General features: G+C 55.9%; 1 protein-coding gene across 1 annotated transcript in view; it reads left to right on the top strand.

The window, feature by feature from the left end:
• The window catches only part of LAMC3 (laminin subunit gamma 3), a gene marked incomplete at both ends in the record, with an annotated part of 74862 nt that overhangs the window by 16186 nt on the left and 39088 nt on the right, over window positions 1–19588 (top strand). Inside the window, 9 exons of the mRNA XM_080708869.1 lie at window positions 2248–2378; window positions 6051–6217; window positions 8584–8772; window positions 8838–8955; window positions 10353–10451; window positions 13248–13384; window positions 15914–16024; window positions 18016–18208; window positions 18344–18462. Of these exons, the coding sequence (XP_080564995.1) occupies window positions 2248–2378; window positions 6051–6217; window positions 8584–8772; window positions 8838–8955; window positions 10353–10451; window positions 13248–13384; window positions 15914–16024; window positions 18016–18208; window positions 18344–18462 (1264 nt within the window). The remainder of the gene's footprint in view (window positions 1–2247; window positions 2379–6050; window positions 6218–8583; window positions 8773–8837; window positions 8956–10352; window positions 10452–13247; window positions 13385–15913; window positions 16025–18015; window positions 18209–18343; window positions 18463–19588) is intronic.

Below are 19588 nucleotides of genomic sequence, written 5' to 3'. Positions count from 1 at the left end.
TTAAAACCGGGTCTCACTAAGTTGCAGAGGGCCTCACTAAGTAGCTGAGGCTGTCCACGAACCTCGATCCATGTGGGTTGTTTAAAATTAATTTCTCCTTGGCTGAGCAAAACAGCTCACACCTCTGATCCCAGCACTTGGGAGACTAAGGAGGATCGCAGGTTTGAGGTCAGAGCTCAGTAACTTAGTGAGATCCTTTTTTGAAGATAAATAAAGACCTGGGTGTGGTGTTGCACGCTTATAATACCTGTACTTGGGAGGCTGAGACAGAAGGATCGCACAGGCTCGAAGCCAGCCTCAGGTACTTAGCGAAGCCATCTGCCTCCTGCTTCTCCATGACGTTGGGTTCTGTCTGAGGTCAGCCCCAGCGCCCACTTGCAGTTTTAACTCCAGGAGCTGCAGAATCCCTGGATGGTTTGCCCTGAGACCAGCGACCTTGCGGGCCCCGGGTTCCCCTGCAGTTTAGACTATGGGGACAAATGTCCCCTCTCCGGACTCTCACCCCATGTCTCAGAACTCCATCCTGGCCTGGCCTGCTGCCATCCTGGCAGACGACGGAGCAGGTCGCGGGCTGGGCAGTGGATGCAGGGGTCCTGAGGAGCTGGAGAAGTGGGCCGTCTTTGCCTGCTCTGTGGCCCTGGAATGCTGGTCCACTGGGCGGCAGATGCAGAAGGGCTGGCCAGCCTAGTGAGTAGAGCTCGGGCCCTGGTTAGACCCTAATCCCAGCATCTGCCCACATCCGGACGAGACCTCCAGTCACTTGACCCTCTCGGTGACCCTTCCCGAGAACAGAGTCTGTGCTTTCGGCTGCAGACGGCTGGGGTTCGCCGCCCCAGCTGTGGCGCCTGCTCCTTGGCTGCTCCGGGGACCCGCTGCCTCAGCCTCGCCCCGGGAGACTGTCGTGAGAAGGCAGCCTGCGGGCTGGCGAGTGGCTCAGGGCTAGAGGGCTTGCCTGGCACGCACGGGGCACTGGGTTCCAGCCTCAGCACAGCAAGAAAGAAAAAAGTGATGCGGACCAGACTGGCCCAGCCAGGACCCGATCCCTGAGTGCACACTGACCTTTGAGAAGCTCAGCCTGGGTGACTCAGGGAGCCCCAGGGACCCACACACTCAGCTGCGTGCCGAGGTTCCCGTTTGCATCTGCTGGAGCTGGACCCTGTCCTGGGCCGAAGTGTCCTCCGGCAGAGGTCCCGGGTCAGGCCGCAGCCCCGAAGCTGGGAGTGAGCGCCCTGGGCGCGGGGAAGGCGCCGGGCCGGGTCGTGCTGGGAGGAGAAGGCCGGCTTTGCCAGGAACTCATTTTCTGTCCTGATGGGCCTGATTGCTAAACCAGGGCTCCTGGGCTGAATTAAAATTCTGATTAATATTCCACCGGAGCTGCCTCTGATTATAACAGCAGGCAGATGGAAATGTCAACCTTCACGTGGGCGCCCTACTTCCTCGCCACGCGCTTCCACGGGGAAGCTGCTCATTCCACGATCGGCGAGCATTAGCCGGGGCCCGCTGCGTGCCAGGCAGAGCCCGGGGGCCGGGGTGCAGGAAGAGCGAGGGGCCGCAGGTCCCCACCCTCGAGGCGATGGAGGTGTCACCTGGCACAGTGCTGTGAGCTGAGTGCATGTGAGAAGCTGAGACACCTCGGCCTCCCCGACTGGGCTCTGGAAACGCTGTGGTCAACTGGCCTCTGGCAGGGGGCGCAGGGTGGCTGGGAGATGCCGGTGGCCTGCGCCTTAGGGTCTTAGATGGGCCGCCTTGGCTGCTGCCCTCCCATCGGCACCTGGACCCCTTCCTGAGCAGGTACCTGCGGCTGCCATTGGTGCCCTCCAGGCACCTGTGTGAGGGAGGGACCGTCCCCGCCCCACTGGCGCCGTGATGTTGACGCGCATCCTCAAAGCCGGGCGTGGTGGCGCACGCTTGTCATCCCAGCATTTGGGAGGCTGAGATAATGGTTCGCGGCCAGCCGCAGCTACTTAGTGAGGCCCTCCGCAACTCAGTGAGACCTGTTTCAAAATAAAGAATAAAAAATAGGGCTGGGGGTGTAGCTCAGAGGTAGAATGCCCAGTACTGAAAAAAGAAAAGAAAAGAAAAAGCTGCTTAGCCAGCGTATGGCCCCACCCAGGCCAGTGTGCCCAGGTCCCCAGCTCCTGTGCTGCCCTCAGGACCCGTCTGAGCTGGGCCCATCCCTGTGACCCCGGGGCAGCCCCTGGGCCTGTGCTGGAGCAGGAGCCGCTGACAGTGTCCCTGTGCCCCCAGGACTGGGTCACCAGCACCGAGCTGCTCATCTCCCTTGACCGGCTCAACACGTTTGGGGACGACATCTTCAAGGACCCCAGGGTGCTTCAGTCCTACTACTACGCCGTGTCTGACCTCTCCGTGGGTGGCAGGTAGGTCGGAGGCGGGAGGCAAGCACGGCCCAGTGTCCATCCGCAGCGGGAAGAGTCCCATGTGGGAATCTCCAGTGGCTGCCCACCCTGACCCACCCTGCCTCCTGCTGTGCCCCACGCCAGCTGTTCCTCCCCTGGGGCCCCCAGTGCCAGACAGACCCGCCTTGGCACCTGCTGGCTCCTCGGCTTGGAGGGGTCCCGTCCCCCCTTTCTCTTTGGGACGGGTCGCCTCCTGGCCCTAGAGAGAGCTGCCTGCCCCTGGTCCAGGGTCCCCAGCATCCTGAGCTCTCTGTGGCCGGTGTGTTTTGCTAGCATCTCCTTTGCCAAGAAGCAGGGCTGGCCCCAAGATGGGGGCCCTGCCTTCTCATCTTGGGGGCGGCGTCTCAAGAAGCCGCCACGTATAGATGACATCTTCAGTGTGACCGCGTCTCAGGTTTCTTCTTTGAAAGCAGAAGGGGAGACCACGTGTTCCTGTCCCTGTCTCATGGTGCGGCAGATGCCAGCCATATCACGGCCCAGAAACATGTCTGTGGCCCCGGGATATCGAGGACAGGGCGTGCAGGAGCTTGGGGAGCTGGCTCTACAGAGGGCACCGAGGCTCGGGCGCCCTGCAGCTGGGCCTGAGGGACGAGGAGGCATGTGGCTGGGCTGGAGGTGGAGACTGGCTTTGAAGCGGCCGGCACCATGGCCGAATTTCTTCCCTTCCTGTGGCCAGTCTTCAGGAAGCTGTCAAAGGCTTGGCAAGGGGAGAAACGGGGTCATATTGTTCAAACACCCCAGTCCCCTGACAGCCGATGGGGGCCAAGAGAGGAAAGAGAGAAGTGGCGGTCTGTCTGGCCCAGGTGGGCAGTGGCAGATACGGAGCTTGTCCCCAAGGCCACGTAGGTTTGAAAAGCAGCTGGACGTGTGAATGGCGGGCTGAGGCAGTGGACAGCAAGGCTGGCGCCCAGAGCTGGGCTACCATGAGGCAGGACCCTGGGGTGGCCCTGGAGGGCTGGGGAAGGCGGGCAGGGACAAGGGGCCAGCACCTGCACTTCGGGATGTCTGTGTGCCCCGGGGATGCTGGCATTGGGAGTGAGAGGGGGCATCAGTGTGGACGCTCTGCCCTCCCACCCCGACGTGAGTCCAGCCACACCTTCCAAGGGCTCTCCAACCCCAGCTCACTGCTGTCAAGGGGTGTTGGGCCAGAGAACATCTGGACCCCAGCTGCTGGAGCCAGACCACCCTCCGACCGGCCGCCAGCTGGAGGAGGCTGCTCTCAGATGGGGGACAGGTGGTCCCAGCAGCCTGTGCCCCACAGTGACCTGCGCGACTGCCCTCTCCCTCGGGTCAGGGTACTTCATGGCAGAGGGTGCTGTTTGCAGTGTGACAGGCAGGGTGTTGTCCCTTCCCCACTGACCACTGCCTGGGCCCGCCTCGCCCTCCAAGATGCCACGATGTCGCCGCTCGCCCCAGCCCCGGGGAGCAGGCTTGCAGCCGGCCTTTCCCACACCCCGTGCCTGGGTCCTGGCACAGTGGCCGGCAACCAGCCAACGCCTGCCAAGGGCGCAGGGAGGACCTCGGCTCAGGGGACCACCAACGGCCCTGGAAGTGTGTCTAGGGCTTTGGCTCTGAGCTCTGCCACCACGTGCCTGTCACTCTTGAGAGTCGAGCCTCAGTTTCCTCATCTGTGAAGTGGGAATCACGCAGCCCCTCCATGGGAGGCTCTGGCGAGGACGCCGGTCACCTGCTGGGTCTGGAATCCATGGCCGCCCTCCACACGGCTTTGAACAGTGTGGTGGCTGCACAGCTGGGCTGGGCCCAGCATGCCGTGCAGGCCGGGACACAGAGGAACTCTGTGCCCTGCCTATTCTGCCTGACTCTGGATCCTGGGGGTGTCATGGGGACACAGGCCCAGGGAGGACCTCAAAAGCACAGGCTCTTTGGGAATTTGGAACAAGTAGCCTATTCTTTTTTTTTTTTTTTTTTTTTTTTTGGTGGTACTGGGGTTCCTGGAAGCCCTTCTATCTCCGGGCTACACTCCCAGACCTATTTTTACATTTTTATTTGGAAACAGGGTCTCCTAAGCCAGCGCGCGTGGCTGGCTTCGAACCTGCGTGATCCTCCTGTCTCTGCCTCCCAAGCGCGGGGATTACAAGCGTGCGCCACCACGCCCGGCCTCAAGTAGCCTATTCTTTTACTTTTTTATTTTGGCGGTACTGGGGATGGAACCCAGGAGCATTCTACCTCCAAGCTACACCCCCTGCCCTATTTTTTATTCTTTATTTTGAAACAGGGTCTCACTGAGTTGCAAAGGGCCTCACTAAGTAACTGAGGCTGTCTACAAACCACGATCCTCCTGTCTCAGCCTCCCAGATACTGGGATTACAAGTATGCACCACCACACCTGGCTGTTATTTACTTATTTTTACTGAGGATGGAACCAAGAGGCATTCTACCTCTGAGCCACACTCCCAGCCCTATTTTATTTTTTATTTTGAAACAAGGTCTCAACCAGGCGTGGCGGCTCAAGCTTGTAATCCTAGGATTTGGGAGGCTGAAACAGGAGCATCGCAGGTTTGTGGACAGCCTCAGCTACTTAGGAAAGTTTTCTGCAACTTAGTGAGATCCTGTTTCAAAACAAAATGGGGCTGAGGGTGTCGCTTGAAGGTAGAATGCTCCTGGGTTCAGTCCCCAGTATTGCAAAAGAGGAAAAGAAAGGAGAGAGGGAGGGAAGGAAGGAAAGGAAGGACAAAAGAAAGACAGACAGAAAGAGAAGAAGAGAAAAGAAAAGAAAGAAAGAAAGAAAGAAAGAAAGAAAGAAAGAAAGAAAAAAAAGAAAGAAAGAAGCAGGATATGGTGGCATATGCTTGTAACCCCAGCATTTGGGAGGCTGAGACAGGAGGATCACAGTTTACAGATAGCCTCAGCTACTTAGTGAGGCCCTCTTCAACTCAGTGAGACCCTGTTTCAAAATAAAGAATAAAAATAGGGCTGGGGGTATAGCTCGGAGGTAAAATGCCCCAGTACCAAAAAGAAAGAAAGAAAGAAAGAAAGAAAGAAAGAAAGAAAGAAAGAAAGAAAGGAAGGAAGGAAGAAAGAAAGGAAGAAAGAAAGAAAGAAAGAAACAAAGAAAGAAAGAAACAAAGAAAGAAGAAAGAGAGTGTGTCACTAAGTTTTGGAGGGCTCACTACGTTGTTGAGGCGAGCTGTGAACCTGGGATACTCCTGGCTCAGCCTCCCAAGTTCTGGGATTACAGAAGTACAGGTGTGCGCCACCACGTCCGGCCTTTTTGCCCTTTTGGACACAGATAAAGGAGAACCTTCCTGGTTCCCACACCACTGCCCCGGTGCCCACCTGCTGCCCCCCAGGGAGACAGAGACTCTTCAGGGGTCTCTTGAGGCCCCATCCATAGAACTCCTCCCAGGCAGAAGCCCATGTGGCAGCCACTTACCAACTGGCTTCCTTGGGTCTCCTCCTGTGCCTCTTTCTCCATCTATCTGTTCAGTGGGAACAGTCCTGGGTTCACCCACGTGCACAGCTCACAGCGGCCCTGTGCAGCGTGGTGTCCATCACTGAGACCCCAGGGTGCATAGTAGGGTTCAGTAGAGGCCCCGGTGGAGCAGCGGAGTCGGGTGGCACCCACACGCAGGGGCTGCTGGTCAGCAGGCGCCCCCCACACTCTGTCCTCAGGTGCAAGTGTAACGGGCACGCCAGCGAGTGTGGCCCCGACGGGGAAGGCCGGCTGGTGTGCAGGTGCCAGCACAATACCACGGGCGTGGACTGCCAGCGCTGCCTGCCCTTCTTCCAGGACCGCCCATGGGCCCGTGGCACGGCCGAGGCCGCCAACGAGTGTCTGCGTGAGTGACCCCAGGCCTGGGAGGCACTGGGTGCGGCTTGTGGTCCCTGAGCAGCGGCGGGGTGGGGGGAGCTGGAGATGATAGCCGGGGCGTGGGGAGTGAGCATTTGTGCCTTGGTCCTCCCCCCACAAAGAGCTCCCCAGGCTGAGTCCACCAGAGGAGCTCTGAGGACGCGTGGCAGGAGGGCTGGGAAGGACCCCACGCGTCCCTTTGTTTTGACCATCCCGCCCCAGCTGCTAATAAGATCCAGGCCACCCTGGGGTGCTGACCTGCCTCTCCCACGCCTGACAGCCCTTTGATGTCCCAGGCCCCTGTCATGTAGCTCTAACCCCTAACCTCGCATACCACAGGGCGCTGGGACCTGCTGTGCCAGCGGCCCCTGTGCCCGAGCCCTGCCCGGCTCCCAGACACACACACACACACACACACACACACACACACACACACACACACACACACATGCGTGCAGGCTTGCCTGACACCTTGGCAAGATGTCCTCTTGGGCATGTGCCACTCAGGCCCAGAGCTGTGAGCAGCCTGTTTCCTAGGGCAGGACGCTGCCTTGGGAGCCGCCTGGGGCCACCAGGGCCCTAATGGGTTTCCCCTGCCCTCCCTGCCAGGCCCAGCACCAGGAGGGTCCTCCCGGGGCACAAGAGGCCAGGCAGCTTCTGCTTCCAGATTCTCACCCCAGACAAATATCGCTTCCTGGCACAAACGCTGAACCCCTGCCCAGGCGTCCCCCTGCTCCCTCCTCTGTCTCAGAGCCAACCCTGTCCAGCTTGGCCTTCACGCTCAGCAGAGCCGGCACGGGAATATGTTGATTTAGCCTTATTTTTTCAATCAACATTTTATATTTTTATTTATTTTTTATTTTTGCTGGTGCTGGGGTTCCTGGAAGCCCTTCTACTTCCGGGCTACACTCCCAGACCTATTTTATACTTTTTAAAAATATATATATTTGGAAACAGGGTCTCTTAAGCCAGCACGGCTGGCTTCGAACCTGCACGATCCTCCTGTCTCCGCCTCCCAAGCGCAGGGATTACAAGCGTGCGCCACCACGCCAGGCTTCAATCAACTTTTTATTGGTGCATTATAATTATAAATAATAGTATGATTCAGGGTGACATTCGAACATGCATATGATGTAACTTGGTCAGGTTCATTTCCAGACCCTCCCCTTCCCCTCCTCTCCTTCTCCCCTCCCCTCCCTGCCCCCTCTATGCCACCAGTGTCCCTTTTGTTTTCATGAGGCCTCTCTCTCCTCTGCTTTCTTTTTTTCTTTCTAATTTCTACATATGAAGGAACCTTGACTTTCCAAGTCTGGCTTATTTCATGTAACCTTTTTTTAATTTTTTAGTTATTTTATTTTTTTATTTTGGTGGTACTGGGGGTGGAACCCAGGGGCTTTTCTATCTCCAGGCTATACTCCCAGACAATATATATATATATAATTTTTTTTTAAACAGGATCTCACTAAGTTGCTGAGAGCCTCACTCAGTAGCTGAAAGCTGAGGCTGGCTTCGAACCTGCGCGATCCTCCTGTCTCAGCCTCCCAGCTCTGGGGTTACAAGCGTGCACCACCACGCCTGGCTCCATGTAACCTTGATGCTCTTAAATCCCAACCATTTTCCTGCACATGATGCAATTCCATTCTTCTTTATGGTGGACTAAAACTCCACCGCGTACGTACACCACCTTTTCTGAATCCATTTATTTGCTGACAGATACCAAGGAAACTTATGTTAATCCACAGCATAGCTACTGTGAATCGTGCTGCCATAAACCTAAGTTTGCACTTATCATTAAAGTATGCTGACTTCAATTCTTTTAAAAAGTTCTTTTTAGTCGGCCATGGTGGCACAGGCTTGGATTCCCAGTGCTTGGGAGGCTGAGGCAGGAGGATCGTGGGTTCACAGCCAGCCTCAGCTACTTAGTGAGGCCCTCTGCAACTTAGTGAGACCCAGTTTCCAAAAAAAAGAATAAAAAATAGGACTGGGGGTGTAGCTCAGAGGTGGAATGTTCCTGGGTTCAAGCCCTAGCACCATAAATAAATAAATAAATAAATAATCTTTTTGTACACTTACTGCTGTCATGCAGTAGTACATTATACTGAGATTCTAAGTGATAGAGACCTGGCGTGTTTATTAATGGTGCCCACCTTGCCCTTAAGAGTTTTCTGTTTGGGAGGATGTATTGGTTGATCTCTATGACCTTGACCAAGCTGGGCCTGATCAAGGTCCATCCTGGACTCTTACCCTTCCTTAAGCTGCCTGCTTGCTCGGCACAGGGGAGCGACTGGTGCTGAGCCCCCTCCGGCCCCTGGGGGGCCAGGGCTGCTCAGGCCCCTCCCTGCCTCCTGCCCACAGCCTGCAACTGCAGCGGCCACTCTGAGGAGTGCACCTTCGACCGGGAGCTTTTCCGCAGCACAGGCCATGGCGGGCGCTGCCACCGCTGCCGTGACCACACTGCTGGGCCGCGCTGTGAGCGCTGCGAGGAGAACTTCCACCGCTGGGAGCCACGGATGCCTTGCCGGCCCTGTGACTGCCACCCGGCAGGTGAGTGTACCCGGGGCCCCCCCCCGCCCGCCCGGCCTCCACTACCCTACGGACTCCCTTCCCAGGCTCCCTGCGCCTCCAGTGCGACGACTCGGGCACCTGCGCCTGCAAGCCCACCGTGACCGGCTGGAAGTGTGACCGCTGCCTGCCCGGCTTCCACTCGCTCAGCGAGGGCGGCTGCAGGTGAGGGGCGCTGAATCACTGAACGACCCGGTCCTTATTCTGTACGCCAAGCCCCGTGAGGCCCAGAGCCGTCCAGCCCCGGGAGGCGATTCCGAGGCGGGCTGTGGGCCTGAGAAGCTCAGCCATCAGGGCGCGGGGCAGGCTTCCAAGGAGATGCCCGGTTCTCATGGGCACGTATTGCCCAGGCAGCACACAGCGGTGGGTGGGCCGAGGAAGAGGCAGGCACTGAGGAGGCTTCAGGTGGAGGTTAGAAGCAGAGGCCAGGGCAGGAGCCCTGGGCAGCCTGTGCTGGGGTTTGGCCCCATGGAAGGGGAGGAGAACAGGAAGATTTCCTCACAAGGCAAAGATGGCGGGATGCTGGGACGGGGCAGAAGAAAGAAGGGGCCCTGGTCCTCAGGGTTCTGCTCCGGGCACCTGGGCAGAGGGAGGCTGAGCACCGTGTGCAGAGCCTGCGGTGCTCTGGGGCGACCACGGGAAGAGGCAGGCAGGGGCTGCTGGGTTTGGGCCTCAGAAGAGGAGCCTAACACCTTTACCATCAATTGATGGAGAAAATAATAAAGGGACCAGAAAAGCAGGTAAAGCCTCCATGAATCCAGACGCACTTTTAAATGAGCTTGGCTCCGGGTAGGAGCAATGGTGTCTTACATTCGTATTTGCAAGGTGATAGGAATGTGGCGTGCGGCCCGGGGCACCTGGCAGACTCTTGGCAGCTCCGAGATGCAGGACCATTCAGGCCGGGGTGTGGCTCAGCGGTACTGCACTTGCCTGGCACGCACGAGGCCCTGGGTTCCATCCCCAGCACCACAGAACAAAACGAAGTACCAGTACCCTTAGTACATTAGGCGGGGGCCCCGCTGCCCTCCAGATCCTGACCTCCGGGCCTTTGCACGGGCCATGTCTTCATCTGGAGCATCCCAGGCCCCGCCTGTGTCTAGCAAACTGCTCATGCTTCTTGCTGAGCAACTGCTCCCTCCGGCAGCCTCCCCCCACCTGTCTACTGTCAGCCCCAGGCCAGGCGACGCCCTTGGGTGCTACCACACCTCCCATCCATCTCCTCCCACACAGCCATCCCCGGACTCCGGGGTCACCAGGCAGAGACGGTAGCTTAGCAGATGGGTGGTGGATGAGGACAGGTGGGTGACCGATGAGGGCAGTGGGTGGTGAACAAGAGGATGTCCCCATGGAGGGGACAGGACAGTGATGAGCGAGGCTTGGCCAATGGGTGGGTGGGCCGGTCACTTCCTCAGCAAGGTGGGGAGCAGACGCCAGGACAGGGCAGGCATCCCGCCCCAGTCTGAGGGCATCAGAGGAACAGGGGAGTTTCTCCCGAGGATGAGTCATCCTGTCTAACGCTGCTCAATAAACACTGTCCCTCCCTGGCCCCGGTCTTTTGGCAGACCCTGTACCTGCAGCGCGGCCGGCAGCCTGGGCACGTGTGACCCTCGCAGTGGGCGCTGCCCCTGCAAAGAGAACGTGGAAGGGGACCTGTGTGACAGGTGGGTGAGCTGTCACCTGAGAGCAGGGGCCAGGATGTAGAGTCAGGGGGACACCAGGGCTCGAAGGTTTGAGGCCCACCTCAGCAATGTAACGAGACCCTTAGCAACTTTGCAAGACCCTATTTCAAAGTTTAAAATACATTTTAAAAGGGTTGTGGGAGCTGGGCGTGGCGGCGCACACTTGTCATCCCAGCGCTTGGGAGGCTGGGACAGGAGGATCGCATAGTTTCGAAGCCAGCCTCAGCTACTGAGTGAGGCTCTCACAATTTAGTGAGACCCTGTTCCAAAATAAAGTATAAAATAGATCCGGGAGTATAGCCCAGAAGTAGAAAAACCCCTGGGTTCCACCCCCAATACCACCAAAAAAAAAAAAAATTGTAGGGCTGGGCACATGGTGGTGCGTACCTGTAATCTCAGTACTTGAAAGACTGGGCCAGGAGGATCACAGGTTCAAAGCCAGTCTCAGCTACTTAGTGAGACCTTGTCTTGAAATAAAAAATAAAATAGGGCTGGGGGTGTAGCTTGGAGATAGAGTGCCCCTGGGTTCAATCCCCAATACCACAAGAAAAGAAAGAAAAAAATGGGGGTGTGAAGCCAGGTATGGCAGCACACGGTTGTAATCCTAGTACTTAGAGGCTAAGACAGGAAGATCTCAGGTTTGAGACCAGCTTCAGCAACCTAGAAGACCCTGTTTCCAAAAAAAATTATATATATATATAACATATAGAATAAACAATACATATGTAGGCACTAGGGATTGAACCAAGGGGTATTCTACCTCTGAGCTACACACCCAGTACTATTTTATTCTTGGTTTGAAACAAGGTCTCACTAGGTTGCTGACGCTAGCTTTGAACCTGCCAACCTCCTACCTCAACTTCCCCAGTACTGAGACTGCAGATGTGTGTTACCAGGCCAGCTCCAAAACAAAACCTTTTTTTTAAAAAAAGGGCTGGCTGGGCATGGTGGCGCACGCTTGTAATCCCCGCACTTGGGAGGCTGAGGCAGGAGGATCGCACGGGTTCGAAGCCAGCCTCAGCTACTTAGTGAGGCTCTCAGCAACTTAGTGAGACCCTGTTTCCAAATAAAAAATATAAAAAAGGTCTGGGAGTATAGCCCGGAGGTAGAAAGCCTCTGGGTTCCACCCCCAGTACCACCAAAAAATAAAAAAAATAAAAAAATAAAATAAGAAATTAAAAAAAAGGGCTGGGTGGGCGGAGTAGCTTGGAGGTAGAATGCCCCTGGGCTCAATCCCCAGTACCCCCCCCACACATACACACACAAGGGGGCTGTGAGTGTAACTCAGAAGCACAGTTTCTCCTGGGATCAGCCCTTATACTAAATAATAATAATAATAATAGTAATAAAATAAACAAGTGTCCCCAGGGGCCAGGAGAACTCAATAGCCGAGCATTTGCTTCGCTGGAGGTTCTAGGTCCCGCCCCCAGCACGCAAAAATCCCCAAATCACCCCCAAATCCCAAGCCAGGATTCGGGGGAGTCGTGTAAAAGGACACAGGAGCCCCCAAAGCTGGAACGGTTTGAGCAACAGAATAATAAGGCCAGGATTGCATCAGAACCCAAAGAACACAGTAAATACCCGCAGCTCCAGGCTGACGGAAATAGATGATTGAATAAATAAATACATGTGAGGACACAGGGACAAGTCTTCCCTGCAGAACTCCAAACAAGAAATAGAGAAGGAAAACGCCCGGGCGAGAACATCCCGTAGCAGTCGCTGCCGGCGGAGGGCGCAGTGGGCGCTGGCGTGGTGGGCGGCGCTCGCAGGAGTCGCAGGGTACTTACACAACCTCAAACTACGTATTAATCACGGCGGTGGCTTTCACGCATGCCCCAGGTCCTCCGATACTCCCGGTCTAGGCGGTGCTGAGTTTACCGACTTCCTTCTAATGAGTGGGGTGTTGACAGTTCAGAGGAGAAACCCGGTGGGTGGGCAGCACCGAAACTGGACAAAAAGAAGGTTCACATCACCGCTGATGTTGCATGGGTTTCGTGTCCCCTCGATCGACAAGAGTTAGACTTTAGTGTATTTCTCCCCTAAACCCATAATTTCAATCTCACTGTTCAAAAACATCAGAGACGTAGCCCAGTTGTAGAGCATTCTGAAGGTTACCTGAAGCCAGCTGTGGTGGTACATGCCTGTAATGTAGTAACTTGGGAGGCCCAGACAGGAGGATTTCAGGTTTGAAACTGGCCTCAGCAACTTAGTGAGACCTCCAGCAAGTTAGGGAGACCCTGTTGTGAAATAAAAAGTAAGAAGGAGCTGGGCCTGGTGGCTCATGCTTGTAATCCCAGCCATTTGGGAGGCTGAGACAGGAGGATCTCAGATTCAAGGACAGTCTCAGGAAATAGACTCATCAACCTAGCGAGACCCTATTTCAAAATAAAAATAAAATAGGACTGAGGGTGTAGCTTGGAAGTAAAATGTCCCGGGGTTCAATCCTCAGTGCCACCAAAAAAAAAAAAAAGTGTCCAGGTCTCAAGAGACAGGGAAGGACCAGGAGGCTGTTACAGATGGGAGGAGGACGGACGGACTCGGCTACATTAGGATGTTAATTCCTGGTTCTGCTAAGCACGCCGGGGCGGGTCAGATGTTAGCATCTGGCATCAGCTATGGAGGCGGCTTCACTGTCTTTGCAACTCCTCTGCCTTCTGAAAAATATACACACTTCCAGTTTCCCGGGGATCCTAGCCTCGCCTTAGCCCGGCCACGCCCGGCCCTGCGCCGTCCTGGCCGGTTCCGGTGCCCCGGTGGGTAACCTCGCCTCCCTTCCAGGTGCCGCCCGGGGACGTTTAACCTGCAGCCCCACAACCCCGTGGGCTGCAGCAGCTGCTTCTGCTACGGCCACTCCACGGTGTGCGGGACCGCCGCGGGCTTCCAGCAGCATCACGTCCTCTCCGACTTCCGCCAGGGTAGGCAGTGTCCGCGCGGCCGCAGCCCAGGGCTCACCCCAGCCCGGGGCCGGCCTGTGAGAAGGCGGCCCCTGCGCCTCCCTGCCGCCCAGGCCTCCCTCCCAGGCCCTGCCGGCTCCCCGTCTCCCTGCAGAGATGTTAGGAGCCTGGGTATGTGGCGCCCTTTGGATCCCAGAGGGGAATTTTCACTCACGCTATGAAAGTCACCCTCCCTCTGTGCGCCTAATGCTGGGGGTTCAGGCTACTCCTGCTCTGTTTATTGAACACCTGCTGAGCCCCATGTGTGCGGGGCTGCGGGGGCTCCTGGATAGGACCGGACTCTAGGTGGCACAGGCCTGTCTTTGGAGCAGGAATTTGGCAGAGCTCTGATTAATTTTATTAATAATTTAATAATTAAAGCCAGGCGTGGTGGCGCACGCTTGTAATCCCAGCATTTGGGAGGCTGAGACCTGGAGGATCGCGGTTCACAGACAGCCTCAGCTACTTAGTGAGGCCCTCTGCAACTCAGTGAGACCCGGTTTCAAAATAAAGAATAAAAAATAGGGCAGGGGGTGTAGCTCGGAGGTCAAATGCCCCTGGGTTCCATCACCAGACCCGCAAAAATAAATAAATAAATAAATAAATAAATAAATAAATAAATAATGATAATTTAATTTGCATTAAACCAGAGCCAGTGTGGGTCCCCACCATGGTCCATGGAGCACCCTTATCTTTTCCTTCTCCCCTTAAGGGGGGCAGGCAGCCCTGGGACAGAACCTCCTGTGTGTGCTCAGATGCAGGGGCAGCGCGCCCTCTGCTGGACACTCTGCAGAACGCAGGCGGAGGGGCTTAGGAGCAGCCCTCCCTGCCGGCTCTGGAGTCTAGGGGGCGAAGGGGGGCCAGGGCTTCTGGACCCTAAGGCAGTATGGAGATTTGCTCTTGCCTTAGCCCAGCCCTGGTTTCAAGGCTTCCATGACATCCCCTCATTTTATTTCTCAACACCCACAAAGAAAGGAAAACTATGTGATTTTTAGAAGTGTTTATTCATTCATTTATAAACAGCCAGTGTAGCCGGGTGTGGTGGTACACACTTGTAATCCCAGTACTTGGGAGGCTGGAGTGACGCCTTCTGCAACTCAGTGAGAGCTTGTTTCCAAATAAAATATAAAATAGGTCTGGGAGTGTAGCCCAGAGGCAGAAAAGCCCCTGGGTCCCACCCCCAGTACCACAAAAATAAATAAATAAAATAAAAACAGCCAGTGTGAGCTGGGTTACAGTGCATGCTTGTAATCCCAGTACTTGGGAGGCTGAGGCAGGAGGATCGCGGGTTTGTGGCCAGCCTCAGCTACTTAGTGAAGCCCTATGCAACTCTGTAAGAACTTGTTCAAAAATAAAGAATAAAAAAATAGGGCCAGGGGTGTAGCTCAGAGGTAGAATGCCTCTGGGTTCCATCCCCAATACCACACACACACACACACACACACACACACACACACACACACACACACCCAGCCAGTGTGAAGCTTATATCACTTGGTGAGTGGGGCTGTAGCTTGATGTCTTTGCGGGCCTTGGGGCCTGGCTTCGTGGCGCCAGGGCTCCTCCCAGGGGCCTCTGTTCTTCCCATGGTGTCTGCATACATCCTGCCATTTCTAGAAAATTCCACCATCTGCTTTTGACAGAGACAAAAAAAAAAAATTCAAGCAGCTTTGTTTTATTTTATTTTATTTTATTTTATTTTATTTTATGGTGGTTCTGGGGATTGAACTCAGGGCCATTCTACCTCTGAGATACACCCCCAGCCCTATTTTATTTATTTTTTAAATTTTGAAACAGGATCTCACTAAGCTGCTGAGGGCCTCGCTAAGTTGCTGAGGCTGGCCGAGAACCTGCGATCCTCCTGTCTCAGGACAGGAGGTTGCTGAGAAGGTGCTTGGGTCTCACGGACTCTGAAGGGGTCTCCCTGGAGAATCTGGACGAATTCTGAGAGCCGCTGCCCGAGAGCGCCACTCTCCACGGCCTCCGAGCCAGCTTGGGGGGGTCAGGGAGCTCGCTAGGCACACGCAGTCTGCAGCGACAGCTTGGTGGCCTAGCGCTAAGGAGCCCCAGGCCTCCCGCGGGCCCTTCCACCCCTCCCCCGCGCCTTGGGGTGCTCCGGGGTCCCCCTTGAAGTCCATGCTGGACTGTGATTGGTGTATCTGCTGTCACCCGAGGGGTGGGGGGCTGAGCTGGGACTGGGGACCCCCTTCCTAACCAGTTGGCCTCCCTGGGTGCAGTGGGGCTAAGGCCACTTGTACCCAAGGGTCGGGGCTGCTGGGGAGAAGCTGTGACCAGCACTGTTAGAGATGACCCTGATGTCCCAAGACCCCACGCCGGGGTCACTGAACTGTCTCTGGGTTTAACTCAAAACCTGTCTAAAGGCCCAGAGGTCTGGCTGGCCCCCGCGGAGCTGGTCCCTAGCTTCTGGGGCTCCCCCCAGACCCGGGGCTCTATGCCTGCCGCCCCTGCAGGCCTCACGCTGGTGGGCTGTGTTCTGTGTTTGCCATCTAGGAGCTGGGGGCTGGCGGGCCAGGGGCCTGGGCGGCCCAGAACACCCTCCACGATGGAACCCAGGTGGCATCCTCTTGGGCCTGGAAGACGAGGAGGACCTCATAGCACCAGGTGCCTGCTCGCCCTGCGTGGGGACGGTCTGCCTGGGCTAGTTTCCTGTGATACCATCCAGTTTTTACTGATAATAGTACGATACCACAGACTGGAGGCGTTAGAAGGCAGAGGTTTCTTTTGTCTCGTGGTTTGGTCCAAGGGCTAGGGCCACATCTAGTGACGGCTTTCTAGCTGGCAGAGTCCTGGGCAGCGCAGGGCATCACACAGCAAGAGACAGGGGTGTGCGTGTGTGTCTGTCTTCCGGTCTCTCTCCCTCTTCTTACAAACCCACCCAGGATTGGATCCTGGGAGCCCCACCCTGATGACCCCACCTTTCTACACCACAGCGGAATTAAGTTTCCACCCTCTTAATACCCCCCAGAGGGGATTAAGTGTCAGCATCCGGAGTTCAGGATGGGGGGAGATAGATCACATTCAGACCGTAGCAGGTAGCAACAAATTGCCACCAACTTGGAGGCTGAAAACCAGATGTATCCTATTAGTGCTCGGATGGAGGCCCTGATGGAGGCCGAGTCAGGGCCGGCTCCTTCGGAGGCTCCTGGGAGATGGACCCCGCCTTGGAGAGGCTGCCCGCCTCCTCCCCTGAGTCAGAGCAGCCTGTCTCCCCCCTGGCTACCCTTCCTGCCTCCCTGTCTGTCTCTGAGGACCCTGTGATGACCTTGAGCCCAGCGGATGAGCCAGTTTGCTCTCTGCTCTACGACCACTCACTAACCACCCTACGGCCCTGCAGTCTCAATTCCTTCTTCCTTGTCCAGTGCCCCTCGCATGGATTCTGGGGATGAGGGTGTGGACGCCTTTGGGGGCCTCTATTTGTGGAATATGTGGAATCACTAGAATTACATGGTTTCACTAAGTTGTGGAAGGTCTCACTAAATGGCTGAAGGTGGCCGCGAACCTACGATCCTCCTGTCTCAGCCTCCCAAGTACTAGGATTACAGGTGTGCACTGCCATGCCTGGCCTTTTCCTCTTTCCTCCCTCCCTCCCTCCCCCTTCCTTCTCTTTCTTTCTTTCTTTCTTTCTTTCTTTCTTTCTTTCTTTCTTTCTTTCTTTCGAGACAGGGTTTTCCTACTTGCTGAGGCTGCTGGAATTAGGGGCATGCATTACCCTGCCTGTCTTTCCTTTTATGGTTCTGGGTATGGAACCCAGGAGCATTCTACCTTTGAGCTACACCCTCAGCCCTATTTTTTAATTCCTTATTTTGAAACAGGGTCTCACTGAGTTGCAGAGGGGCTCACTAAGGAGCTGAGGCTGGTCATGAACCGCGATCCTTCCATCTCAGCTTGTAATCCCAGCATTTGGGAGGCTGACACAGGAGGATTGTAGGTTCAAGGCCAGCCTCAGCTACTTAGTGAGGGCCTTTGCAACTCAGTGAGACCCTGTTTCAAAATAAAAAAAATAGGGCTGGGGGTGTACCTCGGAGGTAAAATGCCCCTGGGTTCCAACCACAGTATTAAAAAATAAATAAAAAAAAGAGCTGGGTGTAGTGGTGCATGCCTGCCATCCCAGAAACGCAGGAGGCTGGGGCAGGAGGATCACAGGTTCAAGGCCAGCCTGGCCAGCTTAGCAAGATCCTGACGCAAAAATGAAAAAAATATAGTCGGGCGTGGTAGCGCACACTTGTAATCCCAGTACTTGGGAGGCTGAGACAGGAGGATCGCAGGTTCGTGGCCAGCCTCAGCAACTTGTGAGGTCCTCTGCAACTTAGTGAGGCCCTATTTCAAAATAAAGAATTAAAAAATAGGGCTGGGGGAGTAGCTAGGAGGTAGAAAGCCCCTGGGTTCGATCCCCGGCACCACTAAAAGAAAAAGTACAAAAGGCTAAGGGTGTAGCTCAGAGAGAAAATGTTCCTAAGTTCAATCTCCAGTGCTGCAAAAAAAAAAAAAAGAAAAAGAAAAAGAAAAGAAAAAGAAAAAAGAAAGAAAGAAAACGAAATCAATACAAGCTAAGTGCACAAAGACTGCCAAAAGCTTTCTTCTCTTGTCTTCAGAGCGGTTCCTGGGAGACCAGCGGCGGAGCTACGGGCAGCCCCTCACGCTGAGCTTCCGGGTGCCCCCTGGCGGCTCCCCGCCCCTGGTGCAGCTGAGGCTGGAAGGGGCGGGCTTGGCCCTGGCTCTGAGGCACACGAGCGTCTCGGGCCCCCAGGACGCCGGGCAGCCGGGGCAGGCGCAGCTCCAGTTCCTGTAAGTGTCCCCTGTGTCCAGAGATCGGATGGACAGGGCGGTCCCCAGGGTGGGCGGGCGGGCCGCCACTGATGGCCAGGCTCTTGGCACCACCTGTTCCCACGCCAGACTCGTACCCTGACCCCTTCCCTGCAGCCTGCAGGAGACCTCGGAGGACGCCGACCCCCCACTGCCCGCCTTCCACTTCCAGCGCCTCCTCGCCAACCTCACCGCCCTGCACATCCGGGCCAGCGGGCAAGGCGCGGGCCCTCCTGGTCAGTAACAGTGACATCCTGCCCTCAAGGCACCGGGCTGGGTGCCCTCCTGCAGGGCCCCTGCCGTGCTGAGTCCTTGCAGCCGGGTGGTGGCACTCCGTACTTTTCCAAGAAGGACTCAGGCCCAGAGGGCTCAGGGCCCTTGTCCAGGGTGTTGCAGGTTCTCCTGGGAGCCCCACACCCCTGTGGTCCCTGGAGGAATCCCACCATAGCAGCCCCAGGAGCAGGCCCGGCTTTCCAAGTCCCTGTCACACACAGCCGGCCGGTGATTGTCTCACCGCCGCTCACTCTGGCTATTTGTGATTGGCGTGGTTCACCGCTGACTTGTTCCCGGCCGCAATCTACCTACACGTGGTTTCCGAAATTGCCGTGAAGCTGGGCGTGGTGGTGCATGCCTGCAATCGTAGTAATCAGGAGGCCGAGACAGGAGGGTCGCAGGTGGGAGGCCAGCCTCAGCAATTTAGCAAGACCCTCAACAACTTAGTGAGTTCCTGTTTCAACATAAAAAGGCCTGGGGGTGGAGCTCAGGGCTAGTCCCTGGTTTCAGTTCCCAGCACCCCCTCTCCTCCAGTCGCGAGCCTGTCCTACCTGGAACGCGCAGAATGAGTGAAAGCAAATATCATAAAAATGATTCTATGTATTTAAATGATCAGGGGAAACAGCTAGATGAGGGAGGGGAGAGCCTTGCTGTGAGGAGTCAGTGGGGTTCAGGGGAGACCAGAAGCTCCGAGGCCATTTGCCCGCCCGGAGGGCAAAGATGAATGAACAGTGTAGTCTGGGGTGGTCAGCCCTAGGACAGAGCCCAGGTAGGCTGCGCACCGGATGTAACCCCAAGTTGAGAGGCCGCAACAGGAGGACAGAGGGTCAAGATCCGTCTCATTAACTTAGTGAGACTCTCAACAACTTAGTGAGACCCTGTTTCAGAATTTAAAAATGAAGGGCGTGGTGGCGCACGCTTGTCATCCCAGTACTCGGGAGGCTGAGACAGGAAGGATCGCAGGTTCCTGGCCAGCCTCAGCCCCTTAGTGAGGTCCTCCGCAACTTAGTGAGACCTTGTTTCAAAATAAAGAATAAAAAATTGTCCTGGGTGGTATAGCTCAGAGGAACAATGCCCCTGGGTTCAATC

This window comes from Muscardinus avellanarius, assembly GCF_963383645.1.
Source record: "Muscardinus avellanarius genome assembly, chromosome: 13".
NCBI classification, from domain to species: Eukaryota; Metazoa; Chordata; class Mammalia; order Rodentia; family Gliridae; genus Muscardinus; species Muscardinus avellanarius.
This window is presented reverse-complemented; position numbering and strand designations above follow the sequence as displayed.